Source organism: Oreochromis niloticus, linkage group LG6 (genome assembly GCF_001858045.2).
Source record: "Oreochromis niloticus isolate F11D_XX linkage group LG6, O_niloticus_UMD_NMBU, whole genome shotgun sequence".
Classification (NCBI taxonomy): Eukaryota; Metazoa; Chordata; class Actinopteri; order Cichliformes; family Cichlidae; genus Oreochromis; species Oreochromis niloticus.
In genome coordinates, this window is record NC_031971.2 from 19,358,556 (window position 1) to 19,372,044 (window position 13,489).

General features: G+C 36.8%; 1 protein-coding gene across 1 annotated transcript; it reads right to left on the reverse strand.

The window, feature by feature from the left end:
• Positions 1–375: 375 nt before the first annotated feature.
• LOC100691835 (leucine-rich repeat LGI family member 2) lies at positions 376–6,403 on the reverse strand. The gene is made up of 8 exons (XM_003454220.4): positions 5,896–6,403; positions 5,650–5,721; positions 5,374–5,445; positions 5,091–5,162; positions 4,887–4,958; positions 4,408–4,577; positions 3,795–3,959; positions 376–2,784 (listed from the first exon to the last, which is right to left on the reverse strand). Exons 1-8 carry the CDS (start codon positions 6,066–6,068, stop codon positions 1,949–1,951), a joined length of 1,632 nt encoding a protein of 543 aa, XP_003454268.1. The 5' UTR covers positions 6,069–6,403; the 3' UTR covers positions 376–1,948.
• Positions 6,404–13,489: the final 7,086 nt, after the last annotated feature.

Genomic DNA, 13,489 nt, shown 5'->3' on the forward strand with positions numbered 1-13,489 from the left:
TTGATAGCATGCTATAGACAAGTAGAGAGCAATTTAAGTCAAGGTTATAAGAGGAACCTCAGTCATATCAATGCACACTGAGTAATAACAATAGCAGATTATAATGATGCTCTCTATGATCACCTTAATTTTCTGTAATGGTCTAAATCACTACTACTAGGAAAAACTGTCCTACACTATCACGATACTTTATCCATCTTCTTGTTTCCTAAAATCAACAAAACATTAGATTCTGTCTTTGTCCTAGTTGCTAATCAAAAAACACGGACAGTACATTCAGTTTTAGACATGCTGTCTGCAGCACTTTATCTTTGCTTTAATGGTTTCATGTCTACATCAGCAAAACATGGTGGAAAAACAATTTAATATAACATGTGTGGTTAAATGTTCTTTAATGCATTTCCACAAACTGTTCTTACATGAAAAACATGATTATTTTTCAGCATTACTTTTTGATGACATGGGAAAAAATATGTGTACATCACTGTTGGTAGTGCATTAGGAGTGATTAAAGGACAAACTTGTTATCAAAGCTATCAAAACACATTGATTATACTAGTTGTCATTTTGTCATTTTTATCTAACTGTCAATTTTCAAAAATCAGGCTCTAATATTGTTTAATGTGTGAAAAAAAATCTTTACAATAAATGACAAATATCAAACGTTCTGTAAAGAAAAGGGCACACTTGTTTTTTGACTGAATGAAAATGCCTCCTACAAAGGCTATAAAGGTACATAGTAGCACACAATAGATATTATGGTTATTATTCCGTATTAACACTTAGTATCATACATTTTGCATAGGAATCAAAAATAAATTATGTATGTTGTGTTGCTATTAAATAGGCACTCAGTAGCATAGTCATAAAGTAGCTTGATATAAATCTATTGGAGTTAGGTTTAAGCTAGTAATATTTATCTAATACATTCCTCTGTGTTTTCAGGTAAGGAAGAAAACTGTGCATCATGCACTTTTATCTTTGCAGTCATAATGTTTACTGCAATGAAATGGCTTCAAAATTTCTGATGGCTTCTCAGAGAAAGTGTCCATTTTCTTACTCGCCATGACTTTCTGACTAACATTCAGCATTTTACTTCCAAGCGTGAACCCACAAAAATGCACACTTTTTTCAAACACCAAAATTTTGAGGGCTACATGTCACAGTTTTTGTAATTTTTTGAAACTACAAAAACCGTGACATCTGTGCAATACCGATGTCTATAACGGTGGCCATTTTTTCCTTCAGACATGGCAGATTAAACAGAGTATACAACGCCATACAACATGATTTGCTTTTGCCAGTGTTCACTTTGACGTGACATAGAAAGTTTGTTTTGTTCGCACAACTAAACCATCAGCTGTAGGGTGTAAATGGTCAAACTTCGCGCTAACTTCCTGTGTGGGGCGGGAGGGTAATACTCTGTTATATCTTTGGCTAGTGTGGACAGTGTCTGGCTTGTTGGCTTGACAGAATTATGATAAAAGCCAAGCCTTTTTAAGGATGTATTGGTATTGCCATAACATTTTCTTAATGCAGTTGCATTGTTATATTATATTTCTGTCAGCCTTTAGTTACTTTGGTCTAACATTACCTTACCTTCATAATTTTCTGAATCCATACACATGATTTGCAGAAAACTTGACTAAATTTAGTTTCAAACCAAGAACAATAAATCTAGTTGCATAAGTACAATACACAGCATTTGACACTTCTTTGACAGCATACACACATTATGAAGTAACTAACCAACATGCAGTGCTTAACAAATTTATTTGACCACCACCATGAGGTTAGCTGTCCTAAATTAACCGTACTGGTAATTGCCAAGTCATTTTTTTAATGTTTCTGCAATGTTAAATCCGCCAGCATTTACAAGCTCTTTAATTAATGGTCTCATAATTTTTTTAAGCACTGTATATTGTGATCAGTACTGCTTTTGTAGTTATTATAAGCTTAAATCTACAAATATATGCTCAAAGACCATTGATTTCCCCTTGAAGCTGGAGGAGAAAATAAAACTCCTTCGGTCAGTGGTCACCACAGTAAATGACCGGGGTGACTGCACGTAAATGTCCTTGAACTTGTGAAATGTTTTTGTCTCTGCATCCCAGAGGTAGATCTGTGTGAAAGAGTAATCGCTGCCAAGAGCAAGATAGTGCCTGTCTGCGAAGGTGAACGGCTGGAGGATCATCGCCCCTCGAGAGGGAAGAGGCAGCACGTCAATGAACTGCTTGTTGGTCCACTTGAGGACTTTGGAGTCACCGATGTAGCAAGCCATGGCCAGATACAAGTCACCCTCTACCCGGAAAGCTTTGACAGCCACTACATCATCAACATTTGTGATTTCACTATGAAGTATAAACTTTAAGGTACTCTTGTTCCACAGGTAGATGATTGGTGACTGAGAGCGACTGGCTAAGATCAGGTAGGACTTCCCGTCCACCTCAACATACTCAGCATCTGTATCACGAAACCATTCATGGAGAAACTGGTAGGAGTAGAAACCAGTTTCATTGCGTTCTGGTTGGTCAGTCCACTTGTAGAGAGTAGACATGCCTGCCTTGGAGCTGTCCACAATCACAAAGTACCAGTGACCTTCCATCTGAAAGACTTCAATATCATTTGGCTTCGAGATGTTGAACACCTCAATAGTTTGAAAGTTGATGAATTTGTTTTGTTGACCATCAAACTTGTAAATGTGGGAACCCCCAAAGAGCTGGGTGACTATTATTAGGACATGGTTTTCAATTAGGACCGACTTGCATCCAACAACAGACTTCCCTGTGAAGAAAAGTTGGTCATTAGTAATACAACACAGAAAATGAAAGTATTAGTTGAAAATTAACGCACTCTGAAGGATCTGTGATTTCTATCTGTGAATTCTATGATTTCTATAATGACAGTATTAAAATCATTGTGATCAAGCATGAAAAGACCAAAGTTCAGACCAAGACAAGACCAATGACAAAATTGTGTTTTTGTTTCTTTCAGCTTTTGATGAATGTAAAGGACTTTAGGGATTCTGACCTCACTTTTTTTTTATACAACTAGTGTTTAGTTATCAGCTAACTTTAGCACCAGGCTCCCCTGGTTACCTTCTTTCTTTTTATGCAGGAGGTTGCTGGGAGATAATGTTTGATCAGACACTTCCTGTCTTACTGCAATAAAGTGTTCAGTGAGGATCAGTGGGGTGCACGGTTAAAAGCTTCACACAGAGTTGGTGGAAGAACTGTATCTGATTACCCACATGTAACAGAGACTACAGCTGCTGGGGGAATTTACTTTTATATACCAAAAAAGTATTTTGCACAAAAATATTATTTAAATGTTCTTCTGTAAAGTTGGGTATTTTAAATATATGGCAACTGTCTCAAATTTTCAGATCAAGTCTCAGTTGGCCATTTGATTATCTACTGTTACTTCATTTTTCAGACCTGGAGGATGCCAGTTAGTCAATATCCATCCATCCATCCATCCATCCATGGATGATCTGAGAAGGTCGGAGTACCCGGAGAGAAACCACACAGATATGGGGAGAACATGCAAACTCTCCACATAAAGGTCCCAACCAGACGGGGGATTGGAACCCTTGCTGTGAAGCACCAGTGCTAACCACCATGCTGCTCAATTTATGAATACAAAATACACAAAACCCTGTGAATGCCAGTGGAGGATTTGGATGTGCAGTTAAAATGTATACAGGACCATTCATTGATCTATTTTGGTCTTTTCATGAAATCTACTGACACTGAAAAAAAATAACATTACCAGCTTCATGGATGTTATCAAACCTGTTATATTATCAAATTTTCTGAAGTTCAGTTCAATGTGATCCCACTCCATGACTACGCAGCTGTTGGAGTTTGGGGCGGCCATCGCTACAAAGATGTCGTCTTTGAAGGAGAAGATGTCCGCTGACATGGACTGAATGGGGATGGACTGATGACGCAAAAAGTCTGTGAGATGCAGACAAAAACAGAAACTGCTGGTTTGCTGATTAAGTGAAAACACAGAAATTTACATACTCGCAGCTTCAGTTACATTTCAGTGCTTTGAGAAGCCTCATTCGTATTCATATTGTATGTTTTTTACCAGTCATTTGCAGTGACCATAAGGTTTTGGACAACCCTCAGCAACTGCTGTGTGGATTGTTGTGAGATTTGGAACAGGCATTTGGCTCTCAGTTTCATTCTTATGTCTGCAAATATAAACGTATTGTGAGTTTTTTTGTTTGTTTTTTTGCAAAGGTTATGCAGCATGCGTGGATATGTGGATGTTTTCAGGAGGAAACATGTTAGCAAACCTTGAATCTGTTTCTTTTTGAGAGCAAATGATTAATTATTCAACTCTTTTATTGATTTTAGCATGACAGAAATGCCTTTCATCATGCCCTTGTTATTTCACCTGTGGAAATACATTCGCCTGGTGGAATAGGAAGGTCATTGAGGCGCTTGCTCTTCATGTCACTGGGGCCTGCGCACAAGACATCTGATACTGTGGCATTTGTGTTTTTCAGCCATGTCATCAGCCACTTGTTCTCACAGCCACACTGGAAAGAGTTGCCTCGCAGATCTCTGATGCATCACAGAGGGAATGATCAACAACAAAGGGTTAAGACAAGAGAAAAAAATGACAAAGGACTGGAAAACAAAATAGATAGATAGATAGATAGATAGATAGATAGATAGATAGATAGATAGATAGATAGAGAGAGAGAGAGAGAGAGAGAGAGAGAGAGATATCATACCACTTGGAGGATTTAATGCTGAACACTGCCAAGTGCAGTCTGAGTCAGCTTCAGTTAGAAAAACACACACTCTCTCTCTGGCTCTCTCTTAAACACACCCACATACACACTGCTGACACAACAACTGCTTACTCACATTTCCAGCAACGAATCCAAGTCAAAAAAGAGACCCCTCGGCAGAAACCTTATCTTGTTATTTGCAAGTGAGCTAAACCAGAAACAAAGAATGGGAATGAAACAATCCCCACAATTCTGTTTTTGTTTTGTTTTTTCACTTTAAATGTGAAATGTTGCGGTTGCAGTTGTCATGATTAGGAGAGAAGATGACAGCAAAACTTACAGATAAGTCAGCCCTCGTAGACCACGAAAGGCATTTTTGGTGATGGTTTCTATCTTGTTCCCTTCAATGAACCTGTTCCATGAATAATAACAGAACAGATTTATCATTGATGAGAGTCAGATAAATTTATTTTGTCATGTCTGAAATGCACATGTGCACTATTTATTATTTTTTTGATTTTCTGCTCCACTGGTGGGGGGCATTGGGTATTGGGATAAGTTTAAAAGTTGTTGGTGACTGAGATTTTTTTAGATTATGAAAGCAGTTGTTTAATAATACTCACAAATATTCTAGATGAGGCAGACCAGAGAAAGCATCATCTTTGATTGCGGTCAAAGAATTTGCATTAAGAAGCCTGTAAAGGTAAAAAACAACAACAAAAAAACTTTACAACTTAAAATATTAAAACTTTCCTTTAAACAAACACCTCTTAGTTGTTTGATTCCCAGTATAAAGCAACCAAAAACAACTTAACCAATAATAAATCCGTGTGCTTTATTTGTTTGGGTGTGACTGCTCTAAGACGTCAATAATCACCAAGTAATCAGTGGGTACTTACAGCAGCTGAAGAGAAGGCATAAGTGAAAACATCCCCTCTGTAATTTCCGCAATTGATCCATTAACCATGCTTCTGTTGAGTGAAAGACATTAGGGACATGTTAACAGTCTGTACCAGACACGTCAGGCACGAAATCCCACTACAGGCAGTCAATTATTCTTCTGAATGCGGTATTAATATTTATAAATCTTGTGATTCACTGAAGGATTTTAATAATCCTCTTCATAGCCAAAGAAATGTACTTACAGGGAGTTGATCTCTTTCGGTATAGTGTGGGGGATCTGTGAAGTGCCGACGCAGATGATGGTCTCCTTTGTGCAGGAGCATCCTGAAGGGCATTTGAAATTCTTTTTCGATTCAGCTGCAACATAAAAGCACAGGAGCGCGAATCCGGCCAGCCACTGCTTAGCAAGTGTCATGATGCTTCGTACACATTAAAAACAGCGACTGAACGCGAGGTCTGAGCGTGTCGTTTGTGTATCCGCTGGGCGACATCAGAATGCAGCACTACAGTGGAAAGCCCTGACACAGGCTGATACGGCTGCAGCTGCGTCCTGGAGGGCTGCTGCTTTGGTGTCGGACGTCAGTGATCAGAGGCGATTTGTAGCGAAAGACTTCACAGCAGAGTTTGTGTATATGTGCATTTAATAAGTACTCGACTTAAAGACGCATTCAAAGTGGGGCAATCAATAGAAAACACAAACAGACCTCGGTTTTTCAGCACCATGGAGAGCATTAATACTGTCATAATAGTTGCCCGCGTCTGTCGTGGATTTCATCACGTGACACATTCTGCATAACTATGCAGAAAGTACCAATGAAAATAGCCCAATAAAGTCCCTCCACATACCAGGAAGAGATTTAATTGCACTTTTTAACCTGGTAGTTGAATTTTCCTCTCAGCTGTAGTTACCAACTGGTACAGAGGCATTTCAGAGGCTCAATTCATTTTCTATATTAAAAAAGAAACAGAAAAGTCATCAGTTCACCAAATGCACTCTTCTGGTGATTGTTTTATTATTATCATTATTATTATTATTATTATTATTCTCATAAGCTTTGTTTAAAAAGATAAAGTCTGAGACTAAAAGTCTGTTTTTAATAATAAGCTAACTAAAAAAATACAAAAACACAAAAATGAGGGTAAAATTAAAAGAAGTCACAGTAACAAATGGAAGTTTGTTTATCATATTAAAATTAACTAAACTCCACCCGGAGCAAAGGCAAGTGACTTTATACCTAATTTTTGCTAATATAGTTCTGATTCTGGAGAGCAAAGGGGTGAAAAAAAACCAAAACGTCAGGACATGAACCAGTTTATGAATTTCAGCCCTCTAACTGTTCAAGATTACTCTATGTGATTTTCTCCAAGTACGTCATGGTGGATTTGAGATATTATTTGGATCATGTTAGTTTGTAGGAGCTTTTTTTTTCATTTGCGTTATTTTAAGTTTTCTTCTTTGTTGTTTTTTTTTTTTCTTGGAGTACTTTCATGTCCCCATGTAATCCTATTATTTGCTTTGTTAGTTGTTTTTAAGTTACTTAGGTGAGTCTCTGGTTGTCAGTGACTTTTCCCACATATCTTGAGTGCTAATAAGGTAAGTAAGACTTACAGACCCCTGTCATGTTGCACACACAATGCTTGACCTTTAATATTAAGTTTGTAGGACAAAAGGCAGTACAAAGCTTTAACATGAGAAGACACATTTTTTAATCATGTTTCCTTTTTTCAGAAATAAACAAAGTGTGATTTGCCTAAGGGTAACCAAACTTTTGTTTACCAGTCAGTAGTGTAGTGTGTCAGTGCAGAAAGTGCACCACTAGAGGGAAGCTGCTGATAAAGAAAGAGGAACCACACTGCGGCAACTGTTTTGCTAACATGGAGGGAAAGCAGCTGTCGTCCTGCTATAGTTGTTCTGTTTAATTTTTGATATTTTAACATCCAAAATCTAATAGAAAGTGTTAATTTTATTTGGGTTGGTGAAGCAAAAACTGACACAGTATCAGGTTTGTAAAGTTTGTTCATTCATTCTTGTTTCTGTCTTGAGTGAAAATGACTTCGAGGTTTTCAAAATGAGTTTTTTAATAGAAGGTTTTGAGAATTTCTGAGAACTGTGATTGCCCCGAGTCTTTATTTACTATTTCCTGATGATTTTATCATATTCTTCTCCTCCTTTTTTCTTTACAACCATCTGATTTAAAATATACAGACTTTATTAGGTACACCTGTTCTTCTGCTCCTTAACACAAATATCTAATCAGCAGCAGCTCAATGCATTTAGGTATGCAGACGTGGTCAAGATGACCTGCTGAAGTTTAAAACAAACATCAGAATGGGGAAGAAAGGTGATTTGAGAGCCTTTGAACAACTCATTACAACCAAGGTATGTAGAAAAGCATTTCTGAAGACAGAACACTTCAAGTCCTGAAGCAGATGAATATGCCACATACTGAGGCTGCAAGTTACACTGCATCACCAAAACTGGGAAACACAAGATTGAAAAAAGATTGCCCCATTTGATAGTGTTGTTGCTGACCATGTCCATCCACAGGTACCCATCTTCTGATGGCTTTCAGCAGGATGACATGTCATGCTATAAAGCTCAGATCATCTAAACTTGGTTTGCTAAACATAAGAATGAGTTCACAGTCACCAGATCTCAATCCAGTAAAGCACCTGTAGGATGTGGTGGTAGTGGGATGCTATCAGGTCAATATGGACCAAAATATTTGCAGAATGTTTAAAGCACCATGTTGTATCTATGACCAGAAGAGTTCATCCAAGGTGTACCTAATTAAATGACTGGTGAGTGTATATCTGCTGTCCTAAAGATACTCTAATGCTTAAATTGTTAAATGTATAGTTAAATACATTTAACATATTAAACTGATTGTAGGCTTATTATACCAGTTATTAGGTTTAGGGGCTAATTGCCATGTCACATATTGCTTTTTTACTTTAATAAATGAAATCATAATTTCAAAATTGCATTCTTTGTCTGTTATTAAATGTCTGATGATCTGAAACATGCAAGGATGACAAAAAACAACGAAATCAGGAAAGGGACAAATACTTTTTGACAAAACTGTATTTAATGAAGTAATAATAGTCATTACATCATTACATTAAGAGACATAAACCAAGATTGTCCATCGTATGCAGCTACTTATAAGAATTTATTATGATTTTTATGATTACAGACACTGCTCTTCACAAGTTTTTTCAGACGCAGGTTTGTGTCATTATTCATTTAAAGGAGCACAACAATAGGGCTGTAAGTTGTCCCACCAGGTCCTAACAAGGGGCTGACCTTTGCTGGTAGCCTAGCAGTCTGGCAGCATGAGTGAAACCGAATAGCCATAGCCAGAAGGGAGCAACCGTACATGTCTGCCATTGCTGGCATAATTCACGACAGCTCTGACTCTTGCATTGCTGTTTTTAGGCTAGAGTACTCCTAAACACTCAGGACCACCAGATGATACAGAGCAAACATCTCTTAGTTATTTCTTTCTAAACAGTGATTAAGATGGAATTAGAGAACTGGAAATACAAGTTGAGAGATGCATTTTTATATTTCATTTATTTTTACATGTGTTTTAATCTACACAAACATGAAGGGGTGTCTGAGTTTTGGGAACCCCGACACACTAAAAACATCATTATTTGTTCATATTTTAGATATCTCTGCAACTTGAATACAACAAATTGCACTTTTTTCCATTTGGTAACTAAAACAGCTTTGTCTTCTTCTGTCCTCGTTCACAGGTGTGTAACTGGTTGTGTCAGATGAAGGATGAAGGATGAAACATTTTCTGACAGACACAAAGATATCACAGAAATGAATAACTTTTTCTCTTTTGACTCATATCAGGCAAAATGCCACTTTCAATCAGGGGAGTGAACAGATTTTGATCCTGAAGAGAAGAAAGTGGGACAAAGTAATAAATGCATATATTGAGAGACAGCAGAGATAGTCCTGTTAATGTGGGATTTGTTTTTGTGTTGTTTTCTCTCTACTGACATCCAATCTTACAATCAAAAAGATTTTGTAAAGAAAATTAGTACCACTTCATAATGTCTCCTTATAAAAAAAAGTATGTCGGTAGTTAATAACTACTGTCAACATTTTTTTTTAATGTAGTAAATACTAAAACAAGTTTTAAAATACCTTTGATGTTAATAATGTTGTTACAATGCATTGCTGAATATACATAACAATGGCATGTAAATCACTTTTAGTCCAGAAGCTCTGGAATACCAACAGCTGCATGTAGAATGTAAAATGCAATTATTTGCAAAGCAATGACAACAATAACAAATGACAAACATGAAATTTTGTGAGTGAGGAAAATATATATATATATTTATAGAAAAAAAATATAATATATTTTAACATCCCTTTATTAGTCTGCAGCAACTTTCTCCTCTATCATATTCAAAAGTCTTTTTTATTTATTTTTATTAATTATCGTTATTTTTATTTATTTATTATTTTCATACCTTACTATTTTTCAGCCAGGGTTTTATTGAACTGATAACATTACTAAAAAATAACCAAATAGCTTGTTTTCTATTGTTATGCCTTTATAATAAAGTACTTTAATAGGAAGTGGGTGATATATGTTGGAAAGTGTTTTTTAAAATATGTTTTGTGATCACCTTTTTTCATTTTTAGATGAATATGTCACTTTCCCCAATTGTGATATTTTTACCTTTCTTTTCTTTTCTTTTCTTTTCTTTTCTTTTCTTTTCTTTTCTTTTCTTTTCTTCTCTTCTCTTCTCTGTTTCTTTTCCTCCTTTGAGAGTCAAATCTCTTTTGTGGGAGACCTGGCCAAGAAGGTACACCATTACAAAGTCACATAAAATATAAACTCAAATAAAACAAAGATGGGAGAAATGAAGCAAATGTAATTTACCCAGTAAGACTTTGTAAGTAAAAGTTACATACCACTGCTGTTTCCTTGGGTTTCAAGAGGGCCAGTAAACCAATTAAGAAGTCACTCAGTGACTTGTACTGAACAATGAGTTTGATATAAAACATAAAGAACTGTGATACTCAGAGTCTTGAATGAAATGTAGAAGAGAGAGGACGCATGTAAGTGATGTCACCATAATGAGGAAGGTAACCCATACAAGTTTTTTCTTAACTGCTAAATTAAGGCAGGCCATATTTTGATAATAAACCCAGTATAGCCTTTACCTTGATTGCTAGTGAAGGGAATTCTATCATTCACCTGAGATCTGGAAGTTATATTTAGGTATTTAGATACTGGTAAACACACTCATTGAACCCATTCACCGGGAATGACACTGTCAGAGTGATCACTTTTCCTCTTTAAGTAAACTGTCAATATCACTGGTTTAGGGTAACTCTCTAATCCATAACATCCTCTAAACTAACTTCCATACAACACTTGCAAATCCAAAGGTGACCTTTGAACCTTTGAACCATGAAACCTTTGAAGGATAGGGAACTTAACCTAGAGAAGTGCGGTGTCTGGCTGGGGACTGCTTCACAGCAGGTGTTCAGGCTCTCTGACTTCTAATGTTCCCACTTAGAAGCTGCAGAGGGCTCAGGAGTGAGTATCAGAAGGTCACCAGTACTGCCGCATGGTACCTAAAACATAAACATGTCACGACAGCATGCTGTGTACCAGTTTGTGTTAAATATGAGCAATATACATCACACAAATTCTCATGTTTAAAATGGATTTTGTGTGAGAGTGATGTCGTGGTTGTGCCACATCTATTTTAGTAAATGATCTGTAGTTCTCTTTTACATCTGGCAGTCGCGGACCTACTGTCACATCAGGGAGCTGTAAGGTTAATCTACCAGTAAAGCTTAAATGCTTTCAGTGCTCCTAAACATATTAAAAAAAATGATGTTTATTAGAAACTTCTTCATTTTGTGTGTAATTAGATATTTAAAGTAGAATTTAAAACATTGCTTTAATTATCTCCAGTTCCACACTGGTGAACACAAACAGTCATAGAAATGGAAATGTTTAGCTCAAGTCATTAATTTAGGTAAGAAATTACAAAAAGAAAAAAATCTTACTATGACAGTACCTTAAAAAAAATCAAAAGAAAGTAGAGGATCTAGATAAGGATGTGAAAAAAGCATTTGGATGATTAAATACTGGATATTGATGTAAATCAACAAACAGTTTACATTGCAGTATTATAGTGCAAATATTATATTCTACACATCACAGTGTTGTACTATCTGTACAGTATAGACTGCTACTATATTAATGTAGAGTGAGGCTTTGTTCAGCTTATCTTTCCCTGTGAAATGGTTCTTGTCAGTGCGGTGCACGTATTGGGTATCAATCCTCTCTGTTCTGCATCAACATTTGAGGTGCGAGGGTGAAAATTAGGCTCGAAAAAAGTCTTCGCATGGACCGTTCAAAGCTTTGATTAATGGTGCTCATGATTTAGCACCTGCTGTTTTAATGTGGCCAGTGTAAGAAACTGATCTCAACTTGCTTGCGTGAGCGGTGTCCCCATTTTAAATAGCTACCTAAATTTATCAGCTTTGTGGAGTTCACTTCAACCTGCGTGTGTTGTGAAATGCTTAATAGCTCACATTTGAGTTATATGAAGGGGGGCGAGGAAGCGGTGGGGGTTGGGGCAGTCATATGTCTCACGGGATGACATTCATTACCCTTGTTTAGTGTAATGAATGTGAAATTATGGATTATTTTCATTTTTTATTTCTCTTTCTTTTGCGCTAATGAATTGTGACCCTTAATCCATTCATCTATTAGGTGAATGTGTCAACAACAGCAATGGGAGAAGATCTCAGTTTACCTATAGGCTACTTGTACTCTAGACCCCTGATGAGTAATATTTATTTTGCTGTTCCATTCTGTCTTAATAGGGTAATATTTTACTAATATCACCAGTTGAGGTGAAGCTATACTACTTTATATACAATTATATTTTACTCCAGGTGTTCCCAATCGGACGCCAGTGTAAAGCATAGTCCATGGAATCCCAAAATGCACTTTAGTACACCCCTTAAATAAATATGCTAAAGTTGTTTTCACCGCTGCCCTACACCACATTAGTGGCACTGAGAGCAGAAGTGGGATTTGAGGGTGACAAAAGCTTTATGCCGGTGGCCTCTGTCCTTGATATTGCTGTCAGTGTGCCCTCCACATGCAGCAACTGTCGGCCCACCCCCTCCTAGCTGCATACCACCAAACTGGGGCCGAGTCCAGAAACAACACTTGTGTCTTCAACACTTAGGCAGACCTCTCATAACTATATTATTATTATTATTATTATTATTATTATTATTATTATTATTATTATTATTATTATTAGGCAAGACATAAGGATTCTGTATTGTCTCTGCTAGCAAATAATCATCATGAAAATATTCCTTCATGCATTTTACCCAAACTTTTTGCCAAGCCCCAAATGGCTCTGGGTGTGATGTGGAATGAGCTCAACACGTGTAAAAAAAAAAATGTCGTTCTCCACCAGCTGATGGTGAAAGTTTCTCTCCATCATGTTCACAGCTGTTTCGGTGAGTGGGTTAAGCACTGAGCACATTCACGTGTCCACAAATGTTACATCTGGTATTCATGCTACAGCAACTTTTGTTTTCCTTTCTCTAGATTATTTGCTTTTTATTTCAACGCACTTACATTTTCATGCACGAACATGGATATGGTTTTTTATGGTTTGACAAACGTTTTCCTGGTTTTTATATCTTCTTTTAGCTTTTGATGGGGCAGCCTTCTTTCCTTACTGGGTATAAATCTTGCTTCAATTCTTTATGTTTGACCACACTTTGAATATCTTGCTATATTTCATGGTCTTATATTT

Bases quoted from the DNA above. Each gene is read 5' to 3' on its own strand.
- LOC100691835 (XM_003454220.4), bottom strand. From the start codon at position 6,068: ATGACACTTGCTAAGCAGTGGCTGGCCGGATTCGCGCTCCTGTGCTTT. The intron at 5,446-5,649 runs GTAAGTACCCAC...TTACCTTTACAG, and splicing joins ATGCCTTCTCTTCAGCTGCT to GCTTCTTAATGCAAATTCTT. The intron at 2,785-3,794 runs GTTTGATAACAT...TTTTCTTCACAG, and splicing joins AAAATTTGATAATATAACAG to GGAAGTCTGTTGTTGGATGC.